General features: G+C 39.2%; 1 protein-coding gene across 2 annotated transcripts in view; it reads left to right on the forward strand.

The window, feature by feature from the left end:
• Nucleotides 1-21,149, forward strand: part of MFSD14B (major facilitator superfamily domain containing 14B) — a 77,482-nt gene that overhangs the window by 20,400 nt on the left and 35,933 nt on the right. Inside the window, exon 2 of one of the 2 annotated variants that reach the window (XM_021694449.2) lies at nucleotides 5,897-5,992. The exons of the other annotated variant lie outside the window; for it this stretch is intronic. Within the exon in view, the coding sequence (XP_021550124.1) occupies nucleotides 5,897-5,992 (96 nt within the window). The remainder of the gene's footprint in view (nucleotides 1-5,896; nucleotides 5,993-21,149) is intronic. 2 annotated transcript variants of the gene reach the window in all.

Below are 21,149 nucleotides of genomic sequence, written 5' to 3' on the forward strand. Positions count from 1 at the left end.
AGTGGAGATGATCATGTGTTTTCCCCCCTTCATTTTAATGTGGTGTGTTCCATTGATTGATTTTCATATGTGAACTTTTCTTACATTCCAGGAGTAAATGTCACTTGGCCATGGTATTAGAACCCTTTTAATAGGCTGCTGAATTTAATTTGCTAGTATCGTGTTAAGGATTTTTGTATCGTTAGCATAAGGGAAAATAATCTGCAGTTGTCTTTTCTTGTAGTACCTTTTTCTTTGGTACAGGTAAATACTTTCTTCATAGAATGTGTTAGGAAGTGTTCCCTCCTCTTCATTGAGAGTGATTGATTTTAATTCTTCTTTAAATGTTTGGTAGAATTTACCATTGAAGCTGTGAGGGCCAGGGCTTTTCTTTGTTGGGAGGTTTTTGATCACTGATCCAATACCCTTACTAGTTCTAGGTATATTCAGATATTCTATTTCTTCATGATTCAGTCTTAGTAGATTGGGTGTTTCTAGATATTTGTCCCATTTCATGTAGTTTATCCAATCCATTGTCCTACAGTTGCTCATAATACTCCTTTATAACCTCCCTTTCGTTTCCAATTCTAGTAATTTAAATCTTCCCTCTATATTTCATAGTCAGTTTCACTAAAGATTTGTTAATTTTTTGATGGTTTGAGGATTCTTTGTTGCTTTTCTGTTCAGTATTGCATTTATTTCTGCTCTAAGCCTTTATTATTTCTTTCCTTTTTCTTGCTTTGCTTTAGATTTGCTTTTCTAGTTTCTTACAGTGAAAAGTTAGGTTATTGAAAGCGATTTTTTTTTTTATAATAAGGCATTTACAGCTAAAAACTTCCCTGTAAGCACTGCTTTAACAGCATTCAACAAGCTTTGATATGTTGTGTTTTCATTTTTGTTCATCTGAAAGTTTTGTGATCTTCCTTGTGATTTCTTATTTGACCTATGGTTATTTAGGTGTATGTTGTTTAATATCCACGTATTTGTAAATTTTCCATATTTTTTATGTTACTGATTTCTAGTTTCATTACATTGTGGTCAAGAGAACATAGTTTATACGATTTCAATCCTTTTAATTTATTTAGACTTGTTTTATGATATTTCTGTGTACACATGAGAAGAATATACTGCTGTAGTTGGAGTGTTCAGGTAAATGTTTGTTAGGTCTAGTTAGTGTAGTGTTACTAAAATCTTTCCTTCCTTGTTGATCTTCTAATTGTTCTATTCATTACTAGAAGTGGGTATGGAAGTCTCCAGCTATTATTATTGAATTGTCTATTTGTACCTTTTATTTTATTTTATTTTATTTATTTTATTTATTTTTAAGATTTTATTTATTTATTTGACAGAGAGAAAGATAGCGAGAGCAGGAACACAAGCAGGGGGAGTGGGAGAGGGAGAAGCAGGCTTCCCGCCGAGCAGGGAGCCCGATGTGGGCCTCGATCCCAGGACCCTGGGATCATGACCTGAGCCGAAGGCAGATGCTTAACGACTGAGGCACCCAGGCGCCCTGTACCTTTTATTTTTAAAGGGTGTTACAGTTCTGAATAGCCAGAGTGATGTTAAACCTCTAGTCACTTCTCTTTGGGAGAGAATTATGGTCAGCTTAGTTAACAGGACTGGGTCTAGAAGTTGTTTTCCCTTTCAGGCAATACAATGTTAATTCCTCAAATTAGAAAAAAAAAAATTCAGTGCTTCAGTATTTCCTATGATGCATAGTATACAGACAGTCTTTTAAACAGAATGCTGGGGACCATGTCTTTTATTCACCTACCGGCTAACTTCAGTATGCTAGGAAAATCATCAGTTTGCACCCTGGAGCGAGGGCCTTCTGGCTCCATTTTAGAGCAGTTTCCCTTTATTGATTTTCATGGTTATATGTGGACTGTGGGATGAGATTGGAGAACTACAAAAGGGATCTCAAGAAAGTTTTGAGTTTAAACTTAATCATGAGGGCAAAGGGGGGGCGGTTGTATCACTTAATGATTGCTACATAAGAAACTACCCCCAAATTTAGTGTTTTTAAAACAGCAACCATTTATGACAATTCTTTGGGCTAGGGTCAGCTTGGGGTTCTTCACTGGATTTGTTTGGAGTTACTCATGCTTCCGTAGTCATCTGCAGGCTTGATGGAGTTGGGTGATCTAAGACAGCCTTGTTCCTCTGTCAGGCAGCTGGTATTGGCTGTTCACTGGTTGGCCTAGGTGGCCTGAATAGGGAGGACTTAATATGCTTGTGCCAAGAAGGCATTTGCATGTGGTCTTGAAGACCTCTGGAGGCCTTGGTTCAGAAGTCCTTGTTGTTACTTCACCTGACATCTCTTGGTTTGAGTCAAGTTGTTAAGCCTGCCCAGATCCAGGGAAGTGGAGAAATAGACTCTACCTTTTGATGGCATAGGCAGCACATATTGCAAAAAGATTATGTGCACAGGAATGAGATTCAGAATTTGTAGCTCAGTTTTTGCAGTCTTCTGCAGGTGCCATAGGATAACATAGGTATTTTAGAATGATCACTCTGAGTATGGTATCAAGAAAGATTTGAAGAAGGAAGGGAAGAGAAGTCAAGTTAGAGTTAAGAGGCCATTGCAGTCCTCTGTAGGAGAGATGGTCGTATGAGTGAATAAAGACATCACCACATACTTATCATCTAAACATCTCAGGTTGTTCCATACTGATTTATAAAGGGGCAAAATGGAGAGAGGAGACGTTGAACTGATCCAGAGAGGCTGCACTAGATCAGGCTCAACTGGAAATAATTGGTTAGGTTGTATTAAAGTTTTTCTGATTAGCTCAGATAACTTAAGGGAGAAACTTGTGATCTTTTTTTTCATCAGCATCCTGGCCACCAAGAGCTTAGGAAGAATTGGAAGGAAGGCAGATTTATTTTTGTCACCTTCTTATATCCAGTTGCCCACACTTAAGTTCTCACCGTACCAAGGCCTGCCTGCCTGTCATAGTACATTTCTCTCATGTATCACTGGTACTGGCTAGGAATAGTTGATAGTTCAATTAAAGTAATTTATGTAGAGGTGAGAATAAGAAAGTGTTTGCATTTTAGAAGAGATGTTTGTTAAACAACTTCTAATTGATACATCTAAGCATATAATATATAAACAAAATGTAGGTTGTCTGTTTTTTTTTTTTTTGCAAGGTGTTAAAATAGCATAATGTCCTAAAATATATCACACAGATTAAAGTGTGTATCTGTTTTTATGTTTAATCAGCATTGCCACTACATGGATCTCTATCCCAGTGGTCTCCATAAATAGAACTTTATTGCCTACAAAAGCACCAAACCATGGAAACTGCAAATGAGAAATAAGAGTTACCTTCTTATGCTTCCTATGCGCTGTTCTCAGAGTTTTTTGAGATTCTTGTATGCATGATGCTTAATAAATAAAATGATTCAAGAGCAGTATTGGGCTATTTATTGACATGCTCACCCAGTGTTCAGAAGCAATTGTTTTGTAGTGTGGAGTTGGTGACTATCAGAATTTTTACCCAAATAACTAGAAATTATTAGTAAGTGCATATAGGCTACTTTACTTTTTTAAAATTCATTTTTGCCACTGCTTCTAGTTTTTTTTTTTTCTGTAGATTTTAAAACAGATTCCAAACATGCTGTCAGTTCACAAACAAATGCATTAGTGTGTATCTCTAAAAGAGATAAGGATCTTTAAAAAACACACCTTACTTCAATACCATTATGTTACAAAGAGTATAATTCTTTAGTATCATCTAATATCCAGTTCATTTTCAAATTTCCATGATTGTCTCAGAATTGTCTTTTTTCCAGATAGTTTGAGTCAAACCCCAAAGTCCCAGAATATTGCTTTTAATATTTCTTACATTTCTTTTAATCTATATACTAACATAGTTCTCCCTCCTTTTTCTTTTTTTCTTTGACCATACCATTTCCTTGTTGAAGAAACTGGGCCATCTGCTTCAAATTTTTTTCTACATTTTGGGTTTTGCTGTTTAAAAGATCAGAGAAAAGATGTTAGTCTCTGAAGAAGAGATCCTTCTTCCATCTCATAAATTTTGTAGAGTGCTTACTAGTGGGGTGAGAGAAGGGCTATTTGGATACATCATTGAACAAAGACAAAAATCCTTTCCTTCATAGCACTTAAATTACCATTCCATGGGCAGTAGACAAAAATGAATCCTAAAGTTTGTTGGAAATCCTCTAGGAAACAGTAAGAGCATAACAAAAGGGGAGAGGGAGGTGTGGGACCTCTTTGGACTAGTGGGATGTGGGGCTGACTGCCCTGGAAGTCTAAGAGGGTGGAGCAGAGGAGTTGCCGGGATCTGATTTACATTTAAATGGGGGCACTGTGGCTGCAGTGCAGTGGGTGAAGGAGCAAGGGTGGAAAGCTACTCAGTAACCTGGGCAAGAGGTGATAGCGGATTAGATGGAGGGCAGTGTGGGGAGAGCCAAGGGTGATGGCAAAGTGTCTGTCTCTAGCGGCTAGGACGACTTAACGCAGAGGGTCTCAGAAGGCTTAATCACAGGCAGAGGCTGAATAGTTGCTGCCATTTCCATTCACTATTCTGTTGGTAAAGGACTATTGAAAACTATTCCTTTTTGGAAGATTATGTTAAAGGCCTTTTGGTTTGGAGGGGGTGAGTTGTTGGATGCTTAAATCTTTTTTTTAACTTTGTAAAATGCTTTCTGTTTTTGCAAATGTCTTATTTAATGGCATTTAAAGGTACTTTTCATTGGACATGGCAAAAATTTAGAAATGCACGAGTTTGTATTTTTAGTAACATTTGTTCTTGGCTCTTTGAAAATTTTCAAAACTACAAAAAAAAGTCAAAAGTAAAATTACATTCCCTTCATCTAAATTCAGCAGTTGGCATTTATTAACATTTGCTTTAGGAAGTATGTATGTATCTTTTCCGTTTTTTTGTTGTTGTTGTTTTGCCAAACCGTTTGACGGTAAGTTGCAGACATCAAGAATACCCAAATGATTAATATAAAGTCCATATTCATATTTTATCCTTTTGTTCCCTTTTCCTCCAGGATCCCCCATTTTGTTGTGTGACTCTCGCCTCCTTCAATATGTATGAGTCTCCTGACCTTTACTTTCATCTTTTATGACATTGGCATTTTTAAGGAGACCACGCCTGTTATCTTGTAGAATGTCCCACAATCTGGATTTGTCTGATTATTTCCTTACGATTAAATTCCAGTGAAATGTAGATTTACTTCTACCTTTTAAAGACTTAAAAATATAAGCATAAGAATAGTGAGGGCTTTACAGAGTCTTTTGCAAGCATCACTTTCAGTTACTACCAAATGTTAGCAAGGTGCCTAATCTTGTAATAAGCGTTGTCATAGAATCAACATTAAGTTGAAGGGAATTTTAGATTTATCTCCAGAAGTCATAAACTGCGGACAACTGGCAGAATAGATACAGTCTTAAAATATAACAAACAGAAAGTTGGATTTTGACCCCCTGGTATGGACTGTGTTTTCCTTATTGTTCTTCCTCCCCCATCATTTAAATCATCTCTGCTGCTCCTGAAGCTTTTGAGCAAGTGACCCACATGCCCACCTCTCTTTACATAGCTAGAGAAACCAGGCTTAGAAAGGCCAAGTTTCTGAGGGACACAATTAGTAAGAGACAGAATAGTCAGGTCTTGGAACCTCAGTCTCTTAAAGACCCAGTTGATTCTCAACCAAAGCTCAGTTATTTGCAGTCATGGGACAAGTGAAAAAGGTTATAACTTTGCCACCTTCTGTGATTAGGCAAGGAATCAGGGATGCCACAGAATGAAGTTTTATCATATATAATACAGGTAGGTCCTAAGCTTACTTTATACAGTCTTTATTTTGTGTGTTAGATACCATTTTAGCAAAATTGATTTCTTTTATCTGTCTACTATTTTTCATAATAACTTTCTTCCTTTTTTAGCTACAAGGCTTTGGCAGACCAAGTGTATATCATGCTGCTATTGTCATCTTCCTAGAATTCTTTGCGTGGGGCTTGTTGACAACTCCAATGTTAACTGTAAGTATTGCTGAACAGGTCCTTGTTTATGAAAGCAAAACAGAGGTTCTTAAGCATATATCCCCAGGGCCAAATGTTTAGGTATGTGTTTGAGAGAATCTCTTGACAGCGATTTAAGACTGCTTATTCCACTGTGTTGTTTCCACTGTGTAGACTAAGAACTACCTGCAACAAAACACCTGGGCTGCACGTTAAATATTGTTGGGTAGCAAGGCACTCCCACTGAGCCAGAATCTTAGAAGTGCTGTGAGTGAACTGTAGGTATTTAGGAAGACCGTAAGGATGCACAAGGGGAAATTATTGCAAAGCTTTGTTGAACTTTGTAACTTACTTTGTATGGATGTAATGGCCTTTGACTAAGAACATAGGAAATAGATTGGTAAGTACCTTGTAACAGTGATCATTGTCATATTTGGTAGCTAACTTACTATAGCTACTTCTTTGCAGAGGCTGTACTGAATTTCTTAGCAAGAACCTGGATATTTGATATGTGTTGTGGTTAGAGGGAAGGGAAATGCTTAAGAAAGGTTTGGCATGTAGATTTGGGGTGCTTAATTACTTTTTAATTTATTTTTTTAGAAGATTTTATTTGAGAAAGTGCACATGCACGTGTGTGCACGAGCAGGGGGAGGAACAGAGAGAGCGAGAGAATCCCAAGTGGACTGAGGACAGAGTCCGACACCGGGCTCAATTTCAGGACCCTGAGATCATGACCTGAGCCAAAATCAAGAGTCAGACACTTACTCGACTGAGCCACCCAGGTGCACCCCAATCAGTAACAATTCTAATAAAAATATTTTAAAATTGAAGAAAAAGGTATTTTTAAATTGGCCTTACATTTCAGTTGTCTTAAAAATCATTGGTGGTTAACTCTTCCCAATCACCATTTGCCTTACAGGAGAATCCCTTTGGATACAGATAAACTCTGGTCGCAAATTAGCTTTAGAAAACAGGCAACTTTAAAGGGTGGCTGTTAGCCTTACATAAGACTTTGCTATTTTTAATTCTTCTGGTGCATTTAAAATAAAATTTGATTTAATTAAAATGACAGCTTGGATGGAGCAGTCAACTTAAAAGGTTGCCTGTGTTTTTAAACCTCTATTTTATTCTTTCTCATTATACTACGTTTTCCTTCCTAATGCTTTACTACAGAAGGTAATTGGTTATTAGTTAATGGGGGTAAGTGGTCCCCGCTTTAAGTTTCATGAGCCTGCTGTGTTCACCCCTGTTTGGGCTGCCTATGACACAGTTGGTGCCCAATAGATATTTTCTTTGAATAATAAGTATATGAACTGTAGGCACACGTGTGTGTCCTTGAGGGATTGTTTCTTTGAGACCTATTTTCAGTATGAATATAGACACACCAGGCTACTGATTGTAAGGAACTATGTTACTTAATTTTTGGTCTAGGCTCTCTGGCTCTGTCCATGTCCATGTCCCCCCCCAACCCCCATGTGTTAAGCGTTTTAAATAGTTTAAATAGTATTTTTCTAAGGCAACCAGAAATCTGCCGTAGTGGTTCAGCAGGTTTCTCAGTATAGAGTTAATCCTATAATCATGCTCTAGTAAGAATTCAAAGTGAAGAATACTTTAATACTTTTGAGGCCTTGTTAGAAATTCTGAAACCACCTTCCAGACAGTTAAAATCTTTGGGGACCTTTTTGGCCCTAGACCAGGTTGTCAGATCTCTTTTAATTTTAATTAATTAGTTAATTAATTTTAATATGCATGCAAAGACTGATGTGCCTTTTTTCTTACTGCCCAGTGCAGATAATTTTCCTAGGGGTTCTTTGTCCTCGTTAGACCCTGGAATGCAGCCTTAGAAGCCAGCTAAAATGCTGCTTTATATTCTCTTTGCAGTTTCTGAGCAGTTGTGCTGCTTTCAAAGATTTGGTTAAAATAAACATGTGAGGAGTACAGTGTTGCTAGGATCACTCTGACACACTATACTGTCATAGAAAAAGTGTTGCTGAGTCAATAGATGGGTTCATTCTCTTTTTTCTGAGCTCTTGGTGTTGCTAAATTAAGCTAAATGTCCTTTACTGTCCTATCTCCCTTAGCCTTTACATCACAGTTTGCTACCTCTGTTTTTGTTCTGATGTGGCAGGGCTGGTTCCTTTCACCTTTTTTACCGGGGGCAGGAGGGGGAGATTTTCTCTGGCATATCCCCTCTACTTTCTGCCTTTTCTGTTTGTACAGAAAACTGATAATGTTAGGTTGTTTGATAAGGAAGGGACAAAATTAGGGTTTGTTTATTACAGCAGGAGTTCGTTTATCCTCTTCCTTTATGTTGGGGTTTACTGTTGTCAGATAACTAGTTCTTGGCATCCTGCATCTATCACCCACTATGGTGTAACTATTAGGATGATGGTTCATGTGTGGGTTTTTTTTCCGTGCTATAACTAGTGGACAGCACTCTGTCCTGTTCCATCAGGTGAGAAAAACAGTCTGAAATAAGGATTTGGAGATACAGAACAGTACCTACATATTAGTATTTTGTCCAATCAGACTGTCTGCATCCTAGCACTCATTAGAAGTGCTCTGTTTGAAGTAGTACAGAATTGGAGACTTTCCAGGATGGCGGAGAAGTAGGAGACCTTAGTTTTGTCAGGTCCCAGGAATTCAGCTAGATTGCTATCAAATCATTCTAAACACCTATAAACTCATCCAGAGATCTAAGAAAAGAATTGCTACAATTCTACAAATAGAAAAGAGACCACGTTCTGCAAGAATGACAAGACAGAAAAACTCACCTCAAAAAAGAACAAGAGAGGGTACTGACAGCCAGAGACCTAATCAATATGGATATAAGTAAGATGTCAGAACTAGAGTTTAGAATAACGATTATAAAGATACTAGCTGGGCTTGAAAAAAGCATAGAAGATACTAGAGAATCCCTTTCTGGAGAAGTAAAAGAACTAAAATCTAATTAAGGCAAAATAAAAAGGGCTATTAATGAGATGCAATAAAAAATGGAGGCTCTAATTGCTGGGATAAATGAGGCAGATAGATGCCATTCCCATTGGAAATATGGACTTGGCCCTGCTTATAGTCATTCCCACCCCATTGCTGCTTTTCTAACTAGGTCTTAGTTTGCATTTCAGGGCCTTGGGGCTGTTACTTACACAGCCAGGGTGCCAAGACTGGTGGCAAGTTCCCAGTCAGTCCCTGAACGCTTGGTGCTTAGCTGGCTAGGGTATTCATGGGGATGGGTAAAGATTTAATTTTCTGTTACGCTGGTACATGAAACAGTTTGTGTTTTGACCTTGTGTCTAGTGATTTTGCTGAATTCACTTATTAATACTAAGTGTTTATCTGCAGATTTTTACATACATGTTCATATATTTTGTGAGTGACAGTTTTTAAACCCTTCCAGTCCTTTTTCTTTTTCTTTTTCTTACTGTATTGCTGTGACATCCAGTACAGTGTTGAATAGAAGCGATCATAGTAGGCATCCTTATCTCACAGATGATATCTGTTGGAAAGTGATCTAAAATTTAAAATTCACCACTAAGTATGTTATTTGCTATAGATATGTTTTTGTAGATATTCTTTGTCAGAGAAAGGAAGTTCCCCTCTATTCCTGTTTTGCTTACAGTTAATTAGGTGTTAAATTTTATCAAATGAATTTTCTGCATATAACCAGATAACAACTAGATTTTTCCTTTATTTGAGTAATGTTGTCAGTTATATTGATTTTTTTAATTAAAAGATTTTATTTGAGAGAGAGAGATTACAAGAAAGGGGGTGTAGAGGGAGAAGCAGGCTCCCCGCTGAGCAGGGAGCCCGACGCAAAAACTGGATCCCAGGACTCCGGGATCATGACCTGAGCCGAAAGCAGACGTGTAACCGACCGAGCCACCCAGGTGCCCAGTTATACTGATTTTTGAATATTAGGCCACCCTTGCATAAATCCCACTCATTTAGTTTTGTTATATATTTATAACTAGAAGCTTGTACTTTTCATCCGCTTCACCCATTTCACCCACCGTCCCCTGCCTCTGGCAACCACCAGTCTGTTCTCTGTATCTGTGAGCTTGTTTATTTTGTTTTGTTTTGTTTGCTTCCACATATAAATGAGATAATATGATATTAGTCTTTTTCTGTTTGACTTATTTCTCTTAGTGAAATGCTCTCAGGGTCCATTAATGTCTCAAGTGGCAGAATTTCCTTCCTTTTTAATGGCTGAATAATATTCCCGTGTGTGTGTGTGTGTGTGTGTGTGTGTGTGACAGTTTCTTTTATTTTTATTTTTAATTGAAGTACAGTATGATATATTAGTTTCAGGTGTACAACATTGTGATTTGACAGTTCCATACGTTACAAAATGCTCACTGTGATAGTTACCATCTGTCACCATACAGAATTATTACAGTCTTAATGACTATATTCCCTATGGTCATAGATTGTTGCATGTATATTATCTTAATTTCTAAACATTTGGGAACTTTTCTAGATTGTATTATCAGAGATCATATTATGAATTATTTCAGTTCTTCAAAATTTGTTGAAGCTTGTTTTGTATACTTGCATATGGTTAATTCTGATAAATTTTCCATATGATCTGAAAAGAACAAGTATTCCCTGGAGTAGTGTTCTCTATGTGGTAAGTATGTTAAATTTGTTAATTATGTTTGATGTCTTTTATATATTCACTGATGTCTTTTGTCTACCTGTTCTGGCATCCCTCAAGAGAGATGTATTTCTCTTCCACTTTTTACATTATTGTTGTGCAGCTAAATTCTGTATTTTTTTAACACTACAGTACATTGTAATATTTTATAGAGTAAGTATTTACCCTGATACTTATCCATTCTGATGTTCTTACTTTTTCTGTATTTCTGTGCTTTCTCCTATAATCAGTTCTTGAAGACTTTTTTTTTTACTTGTTTTGCTTTGGTGCAGGTCCCTGTGCAGCACATTGTTTTTAATGTGCGTAGCATTTTTTGGAATGTCTTGGAGGACACTTACTTATTTTAAAACTTTCTTCTGTTTCCTACCATAATTTGGTTATTTGGCAGTGAGGCAGATTATCTTTTCCTGTTTGTGTTCTTTTTGTGCCTTTCAGTGAAATGGCAAGTAATGTAAATGTCAGAAGTGGGACAGGAATGTTGTAGTTGGAATACATGCTCCTTCAGCTGCGGCAGCCACTGTCTGCTTACTCAGCTAATCAGTGATGTGGCAACTGAAGCCCCATGTTTTGAAATCTTCTGACTTCCTGTAACATGCTAGAAAATCATATGGAGTATGATTTTTCCTAAAATATACACACTGACAATTATCACACTTGGAAAAACACAAATACAAGTCAGAAAGGATATCAGCTTGCCAATTTGCTGCCTGTGCCCTATACACCTCTGGTAGTTGGAGTACTGCCCAGGTGGAAAGGCCTGTTCCTCAGAATTGAATGCAAGCATTGCTTGTAGGAGCTCCTGATTGATGCCAGTGTGGTTGTTCAGAGATCCCTGTATAAGGATGAAGTAGTTTATTGTGTGATTGTAGGGCTTTATGCTACTCTTGGCAAACATAAGGAACCTGGGGCATTATCATTTTTTAATCCTACCCATTTGGTTCTGCAGGTATCCCCTTTAGTAATGTCAGTTCAGAGAACTGTGCTGTTTGATTCTTATGTTGGGCACAGATACGGAGGTCAGCAGCCTTGAGAGCAAGATACCAGGAGCTCATTTTATAACCTTTTAAAAACCTCTTCAACTGTGGATGTTTTTCCTCCTCCTACAGTTCTGAATCTTGTTTTTTTTGTTTTAGTTTTTTTCCTGGACTCTGGGAAATTTATGTTTTCAAAGATCTTTTTTTCCCCCCTACCTTCACATGTTATTGTTGCTTCAGCTCTTTCAGGGTTTCCCTTCTGTTGGGTATCATCCAGAAGTCCTTCACTATTCTTAGCTTCTCAGGAATACTGTAAATTTAGTTTCCTATCAGTGGAATTTTAGGCAGAAGTACAGAAATACAGCTGTGTGTGTGTGTGTGTGTGTGTGTAATGTGTAAGCATATATACATACATATGTGGTTATTAGCTTCATTGTACTAGAAGTCAGTTCAACTCTCTAAACTTTCAGTTATTAGGAAATACTATTATAGGGGCGCCTGGGTGGCTCAGTTGGTTAAGCGTCTGCCTTCAGCTCAGGTCATGATCCCGGGGTCCTGGGATTGAGCCCCACATCAGGCTTCTTGCTCAGTGGGGAGTTTGCTTCTCCCTTTGCTGCTTCCCCTGTTTGTGCTCTCTCTCTCTCTCTGCGAAATAAATAAATAAATAAATATCTTTTAAAAAAAAGGAAATACCATTATATTTAATGTTTATAATAGTTCTGAAGAATAAAGGCAGTATATTCCTTAAGTTTTATTTTTTTAAAATTTATTCTTATGTTAATCCCCATACGTTACATCATTAGTTTTAGATGTAGTGTTCCATGATTCATTGTTTGATCATAACACCCAGTGCGCCATGCAGAATGTGCCCTCCTCAATACCCACCACCAGGCTAACCCATCCTCCCACCCCCCTCCCCTCTAGAACCCTCAGTTTGTTTCTCAGAGTCCATCATCTCTCATGGTTCGTCTACCCCTCCGATTTCCCCCCCTTCATTCTTCCCCTCCTGCTACCTTCTTCTTCTTCTTCTTTTTTTTTTTCTCTTAACATATATTGCATTATTTGTTTCAGAGGTACAGATCTGAGATTCAGCAGTCTTGCACAATTCACAGCACTTACCAGAGCACATACCCTCCCCAGTGTCTATCACCCAGTCACCCCATCCCTCCCACCCCCCCCCCCACTCCAGCAACCCTCAGTTTGTTTCCTGCGATTAAGAATTCCTCATATCAGTGAGGTCATATGATACATGTCTTTCTCTGTTTGACTTATTTCGCTCAACATAATACCCTCCAGTTCCATCCACGTCATTGCAAGTGGCAAGATCTCGTTCCTTTTGGTGCCTGCATAATATTCCATTGTGTATATATACCAGATCTTCTTTATCCATTCATCTGTCGATGGACATCTTGGCTCTTTCCACAGTTTGGCTATTGTGGACATTGCTGCTGTAAACATCGGGGTGCACATACCTTTTTGGATCCCTACTTTTGTATCTTTGGGGTAAATAGTAGTGCAATTGCTGGATCATATGGTAGCTCTATTTTCAACTCTTTGAGGAACCTCCATACTGTTTTCCAGAGTGGCTGCACCAGCTTGCATTCCCACCAACAGTGTAGGAGGGTTCCCCTTTCTCCGCATCCCCGCCAACATCTGTCATTTCTTGACTTGTTAATTTTAGCCATTCTGACTGGTGTGTGGTGGTATCTCATTGAGGTTTTGATCTGGATTTCCCTGATGCCGAGCGATATTGAGCACTTTTTCATGTGTCTGTTGGCCATTTGGATGTCTTCTTTGGAAAAATGTCTGTTCGTGTCTTCTGCCCATTTCTTGATTGAATTCTTTATTCTTTGGGTGTTGAGTTTGATGAGTTCTTTATAGATTTTGGATACTAGCCCTTTATCTGATATGTCATTTGCAAATATCTTCTCCCATTCTGTCGGTTGTCTTTTGGTTTTGTTCACTGTTTCCTTTGCTGTGCAAAAGCTTTTTATCTTGATGAAGTCCCAATAGTTCAATTTTGCCCTTGCTTCCCTTGCCTTTGGCGATGTTTCTAGGAAGAAGTTGCTTTGGCTGAGGTCGAAGAGCTTGCTGCCTGTATTCTCCTTTACGATTTTGATGGACTCCTGTCTCACATTGAGGTCTTTCAACCATTTGGAGTCTATTTTTGTGTGTGGTGTAAGGGAATGGTCCAGTTTCATTCTTCTGCATGTGGCTATCCAATTTTCCCAACACCATTTGTTGAAGAGACTGTCTTTTTTCCATTGGACATTCTTTCCTGCTTTGTCAAAGATGAGTTGACCATAGAGTTGAGGGTCCATTTCTGGGCTCTCTATTCTGTTCCATTGATCTATGTGTCTGTTTTTGTGCCAGTACCATGCTGTCTTGATGATGACAGCTTTGTAATAGAGCTGGAAGTCCGGAATTGTGGTGCCACCAGCTTTGCTTTTCTTTATCAACATTCCTCTGGCTATGCGGGATCTTTTCTGGTTCCATACGAATTTTAGGATTATTTGTTCCATTTTTTTGAAAAAAGTGGATGGTATTTTGATGGGGGTTGCATTGAATGTGTAGATTGCTCTAGGTAGCATTGACATCTTCACAATATTTGTTCTTCCAATCCACGAGCATGGAACGTTTTTCCATTTCTTTGTGTCTTCCTCAGTTTCTTTCATGCGTATTTTATAGTTTTCTGAGTACAGATCCTTTGCCTCTTTGGTTAGATTTATTCCTAGGTATCTTATGGTTTTGGGTGCAATTGTAAATGGGATCGACTCCTTAATTTCTCTTTCTTCTGTCTTGTTGTTGGTGTATAGGAATGCCACTGACTTCTGTGCATTGATTTTATATCCTGCCACTTGACTGAATTCCTGTATGAGTTCTAGCAGTTTTGGGGTGGAGTCTTTGGGGTTTTCCACATAAAGTATCATATCATCTGCAAAGAGTGAGAGTTTGACTTCTTCTTTGCCAATTTGGATGCCTTTGATTTCTTTTTGTTGTCTGATTGCTGTGTTCCAATACTATGTTGAATAGCAGTGGTGATAGTGGACATCCCTGCCACGTTCCTGACCTTAGGGGGAAAGCTCTCAGTTTTTCCCCATTGAGAATGATATTTGCTGTGGGTTTTTCATAGATGGCTTTTATGATATTCAGGTATGTACCCTCTATGCCTATACTCTGAAGAGTTTTGATCAAGAAAGGATGCTGTACCGGGGCGCCTGGGTGGCTCAGTTGGTTAAACGACTGCCTTCGGCTCAGGTCATGATCCTGGAGTCCCGGGATCGAGTCCCACATCAGGCTCCCTGCTCGGCAGGGAGTCTGCTTCTCCCTCTGACCCTCCTCCCTCTCATGCTCTCTGTCTCTCATTCTCTCTCTCTCAAATAAATAAATAAAATCTTTAAAAAAAAAAAAAAGAAAGGATGCTGTACTTTGTCAAATGCTTTTTCTGCATCTATTGAGAGGATCATATGATTCTTGTTCTTTCTTTTGTTAATGTATTGTATCACGTTGATTGATTTGCAGATGTTGAACCAACCTTGCAGCCCAGGGATAAATCCCACTTGGTCGTGATGAATAATCCTTTTAATGTACTGTTGGATCCTATTGGCTAGTATTTTGGTGAGAATTTTTGCATCCATGTTCATCAGGGATATTGGTCTGTAATTCTCCTTTTTGATGGGGTCTTTGTCTGGTTTTGGGATCAAGGTAATGCTGGCCTCATAAAATGAGTTTGGAAGTTTTGTTCCATTTCTGTTTTTTGGAACAGTTTCAGAAGAATAGGTATTAATGCTTCTTGAAATGTTTGGTAGAATTCCCCTGGGAAGCCATCTGGCCCTGGACTTTTGTTTTTTGGGAGATTTTTGATGACTGCTTCAATTTCCTTAGTGGTCATAGGTCTGTTCAGGTTTTCTATTTCTTCCTGGTTCAGTTTTGGTAGTTGATACATCTCTAGGAATGCCTCCATTTCTTCCAGGTTATCGAATTTGCTGGCATAGAGTTGCTCATAATATGTTCTTATAATGGTTTGTATTTCTTTGGTGTTGGTTGTGATGTCTCCTCTTTCATTCATGATTTTGTTGATTTGGGTCATTTCTCTTTTCTTTTTGATAAGTCTGGCCAGGGGTTTATCAATCTTGTTAATTCTTTCAAAGAACCAGCTCCTAGTTTCGTTGATCTGTTCTACTGTTCTTTTTTTTTTTTTTTTTAAGATTTTATTTATTTATTTGAGACAGAGAGAATGAGAGAGACAGAGAGCACATGAGAGGGGGGAGGGTCAGAGGGAGAAGCAGGCTCCCCACCGAGCAGGGAGCCCGATGCGGGACTCGATCCTGGGACTCCAGGATCATGACCTGAGCCGAAGGCAATCGCTTAACCAGCTGAGCCACCCAGGCGCCCTGTTCTACTGTTCTTTTAGTTTCTATTTCATTGATTTCTGCTCTGATCTTTATTATTTCTCTTCTCCTGCTGGGTTTAGGCTTTATTTGCTGTTCTTTCTCCAGCTCCTTCAGGTGTAGGGTTAGGTTGTGTACTTGAGACCTTTCTTGTTTCTTGAGAAAGGCTTGTATTGCTATATACTTTCCTCTTAGGACTGCCTTTGCTGCATCCCAAAGATTTTGAATAGTTGTGTTTTCATTTTCATTGGTTTCCATGAATTTTTTTAATTCTTCTTTAATTTCCTGGTTGACCCATTCATTCTGCAGTAGGATGCTCTTTAGCCTCCATGTATTTGAGTTCTTTCCAACTTTCCTCTTGTGATTGAGTTCTAGTTTCAAAGCATTGTGGTCTGAAAGCAGGCAGGGAATGATCCCAATCTTTTGGTACCGGTTGAGACCTGATTTATGACCTAGGATGTGATCTATTCTGGAGAATGTTCCATGGGCACTAGAGAAGAATGTGTATTCCGTTGCTTTGGGATGGAATGTTCTGAATATGTCTGTGAAGTCCATTTGGTCCAGTGTGTCATTTAAAGTCTTTATTTCCTTGTTGATCTTTTGCTTAGACGATCTGTCCATTTCAGTGAGGGGGGTGTTAAAGTCCCCCACTATTATTGTATTGTTGTCGATGCGTTTCTTTGCTTTTGTTATTAATTGCCTTATATAATTGGCTGCTCCCATGTTAGGGGCATAGATATTTACAATTGTTAGATCTTCTTGTTGGATAGACCCTTTAAGTAGGATATAGTGTTCTTCCTCACCTCTCATTACAGTCTTTGGTTTAAAATCTAATTTGTCTGATATAAGGATTGCCACCCCAGCTTTCTTTTGGTGTCCATTAGCATGGTAAATGGTTTTCCACCCCCTCACTTTCAATCTGGGGGTGTCTTTGGGTCTAAAATGAGTCTCTTGCAGACAGCATATCGATGGGTCTTGTTTTTTCATCCAATCTGATAGCCTTTGTCTTTTGATTGGGGCATTTAGCCCATTTACATTCAGGGTAACTATTGAAAGATAGGAATTTAGTGCCATTGTATTGCCTGTAAGGTGACTGTTACCGTATGTTGTCTGTGTCCTTTCTGGTCTATGTTGCTTTTAGGGTCTCTCTTTGCTTAGAGGACCCCTTTCAAGATTTCCTGTAGGGCTGGTTTTGTGTTTGCAAATTCCTTTAGTTTTTGTTTGTCCTGGAAGCTTTTTATCTCTCCTTCAATTTTCAGTGACAGCCTAGCTGGATATAGTATTCTTGGCTGCATATTTTTCTCATTTAGTGCTCTGAATATATCCTGCCAGTCCTTTCTGGCCTGTCAGGTCTCTGTGGATAGGTCTGTTGCCAATCTAATGTTTCTACCATTGTAGGTTACATATCTCTTCTCCCTAGCTGCTTTCTGGATTTTCTCTTTGTCTATCTCTGAGACTCATAAGTTTTACTATTAGATGTTGGGGTGTTGACCTATTTTTATTGATTTTGAGAGGGGTTCTCTGTGCTTCCTGGATTTTGATGCCTGTTTCCTTCCCCAAATTAGGGAAGTTCTCTGCTATAATTTGCTCCATTATACCTTCTGCCCCCCTCTCTCTTTCTTCTTCTTCTGGGATCCCAATTATTCTAATGTTGTTTCGTCTTATGGTATCGCTTATCTCTCGAATTCTGCTGTCGTGATCCAGTAGTTGTTTATCTCTCTTTTTCTCAGCTTCTTTATTTTCCATCATTTGGTCTTCTGTATCACTGATTCTCTCTTCTGCCTCATTTATCCTAGCAGTTAGTGCCCCCATATTTGATTGCACCTCATTAATAGCCTTTTTGATTTCAACTTGGTTAGATTTTAGTTCTTTTACTTCTCCAGAAAGGGTTTCTCTAATAACTTCCATGCTTTTCTCAAGCCCAGCTAGTATCTTTAAAGTGATGATTCTGAACTCTAGATCTGACATCGTACTAATGTCCGTATTAAGTAGGTCCCTGGCAGTCGGTACTACCTCTTGTTCTTTTTGTTGAGGTGATTTTTTCCGTCTTGTCATTTTGTGCAGAGGAGAATAGATTAATGAGAGAACAAAATGCTAGCAGAGTAACAACGTCCCTAGAAAATATACTCTAAACAAATCAGAAAAGACCTGAAACAGTGGGAAAAGAAAGGGAAAGAGAGAAAAAAGAAAAAGAAATAAAAGAAAAAGATAAAGATAAAAACAAAAACAGAACAAAACAAAACAACAACAAAAAAAAGCAGAATGTGATCAAATATGATCAGGCTGGTATATAGATCAGTGCCACACACTACATTTTGGGTGTATTTTGGTCTGTTAGAAGGAAGTGCCTCCGAAAATTTTAAAGAAAGAAAAACTTATATATGTACAAAAATAAGGGTTCATATGATGAAGGGATGGAATATGACTGTAAAGATAGAAATTATAAAAAATTTTATAAAAGGAATTGATAAGAAGTTGTTTGAAAAAAGAAAGAAGAGGATTTAAAAAAAAAGAAAAGGGAGAGAATGTGATCAGGCAGGGGAGTAGAAAAAAACCATATACTAGAGATTTAGGGTATATTTTGATCTGTTAGAAGAAACTATCTCAAAATTTTAAAGAGAGAACAACTTATATATATATGCCAAAAATACGGGTAACTACTATGAAGGGATAGAATATGACTCTAAAAATGAAAAATAAAAATGTTTTTTTAAAAAAGGGATTGATAAGATGTTGGTTGAAAAAGGGAAAAAGAAAAATTCAAAAAAAAAAAAAGACAGTTAAAAAAAAAATTAACTTTGAAAGACTAAAGAATCATGGTAAAAAAGCCATGAATTCTATGTGCAGTATTCCCCTAGCGCTGGAGTTCTGCTGTTCTCATTGATCGGTAAACTTGGTCTTGGCTGGCTGTTCTTGCTGATCTTCTGGGGAGGGTCCTGTTGCCGTGGTTTCCAAATGTCTCTGCCGGAGGCGGAACTGCCCCGCCCTTGCCCGGTCCGGGCTAGGTAATCTGCTCGGGTTGCTCTCCAGAGCTTTTGTTCCCTGTGAGCTTTAGGTACAGCTTTGGAGGCGGAGAGTGAAAATGGCGGCCTCCCAATCTCCGCCTCGGAGGAGCCGAGAACTCGGGCATCGCTCCTCAGTGAGCCCCCAGATAAAAGCAGTCAGTCACTCCCGGCTCCCCGGTCTCCGGCCGCACTCCGTGCTCACCCGGCCTGTGACCGCGCGTTTCTATCTCTGGCACCCGACCCCGGGTGGAGTCTCCAAACCCAGCAGATCCCTGCGGTGCACTCCCGCGCGGCTCCTCCCGGGGGAGGAAGGTGAGTCTCCCCGGATCTGCCGCTTGTTGGGTCCCTGCTGGAGGAGCAGGGGCCCGACTGTGCCGCGGATCACGGTTTATGGCCACCCCGAGCTGAGAGCCCGCGCCTGGGCTCCGTCTCTGCAGCCGGCTTCCCTGCTCCGATACCTGGGACCTCTGCCACACTCAGGCACCCCCGGTCTTTCTGTGACCCCGAGGGTCCTGAGACCACACTGTCCCGGAGGGTTCCACCCCCCGCTTAGCCACCAGAGTGACGTCCCTCGGCGGAGCAGACTTTTAAAAGTTCCGATTTTGTGCTCCGCGGTTCTATCACTTGCCAGAAGCAGCCGACGGAGGCCCTTCCCCCGCCGTCTATCCTCCTGAATCGCCTCGGATTCACTTCTCCGCACGTCCTACCTTCCAGAAAGTGGTCGCTTCTCTGTTCAGAGAGTTGTTGCTTTTCCTTTCTTCGACCTCCTGTTGAGTTTGTAGGTGTTCAGAATGGTTTGATCCCTATCCAGCTGAATTCCTGAGAGGAGACGAAATCCAGGTCTCCTGCTCCTCCGCCATCTTGCTCCGCCCCCCCCTTAAGTTTTATTTTATATAGGAAGATGTTAAAAATGAAAGCTTTGATTTTTATCAGAAATGTTTAATAAACTTTTTATCGTCAGGTTAAATTATATACTGTATTTAATTTTTTTTTAATTTATAAAATGGGTAGAATATTGCTGTTTTCTTTACAGCTGCTTTATTTTATGAAGACTTGGGTTTTTTTTATTGACTTGTTTTGTTTTACTTATTTATCCAATAAGATTTAACTGCTTTCTTCTCCACCCCCACCCCCCATTAGGAAAATGTAGAAGAATTTTGGAAAGCACAGATTGAAAATTCTTAGAGGAATTTCCTGCATCATGGCACTGTTGCCCAGAAATGGTCCCTCACATAGCCAGGCATCCCATCAGCTCTCTTCAGTTTAATGTACAGCCCAATAAATGCATACTTCATTGTTTATACATGCTGATGGTTTTGCCAGATTTAAGTGGTTGTCTCCTGTTTCTGGATTGCATCACCTGCACAAGTGAATGCATGTTTGGGTCGTTTTGAGGGTAGAGTTGTTTTAGGGGAGATCAGAGGACAGAGCCGGAGACAGTGGAGGATCGGCACCAGTGCCCCTTTGACAGCAAGCATGCAGCCCTGGAGTTGGTGTAGTATTCACGGCACTTCTCCACCTTCTGTTTCACCCTGGCAGAAACTGTGAGGAAGCCTCTGCTCAAGGGGAGTCCGAGAAATGTCTGTATGCTCTTCGCCTCAGTTTGACAGAATATATAAGGGGAGAACAGAGGGTTGTGAGACAGTAGATACCCATACCCAGTGGCACACCCAGGATTAGAGAAACGTTTTTTAAAATATACTGACTTTCTTGTGTTTTGCTGTTTCACCGTATTTTTGTGATGCATGTAACAAATGAAACTGTTAAGGAGTTCTGATAGTGATTTGCATTACATTTTCTTTAAAGGAAATTTTTATATCTCTGTATCCTATGAAGTATGTTATTTTTGAGATTTTTCTGAGAACTCTAAAGATTTTTAACTTGTGGTATTTGCTGTCCTTTATCTACTTTCCTATTTTTCCAGTATAAATAGGTAGAGTTCAAATGCACCTAGCTGAAATGACAAACCTTTTCTAAATCTTAGGAATAATCTTGTTAAGGGAAAGGTTGGAAATAATTTCTGTGAATACATTTTACTTTCATAGCATTCCATGCAAACTTACTGAAGTCTAATGTTAGTATCTTCACCCTCATCCAGGACAGCAGTGTCAGCACGAATGAGGTGAAGGAATGTAAACACTTCGTTTAGTTACC

The sequence above is a fragment of the Neomonachus schauinslandi genome, chromosome 13, assembly GCF_002201575.2.
Source record: "Neomonachus schauinslandi chromosome 13, ASM220157v2, whole genome shotgun sequence".
Taxonomy (NCBI): Eukaryota; Metazoa; Chordata; class Mammalia; order Carnivora; family Phocidae; genus Neomonachus; species Neomonachus schauinslandi.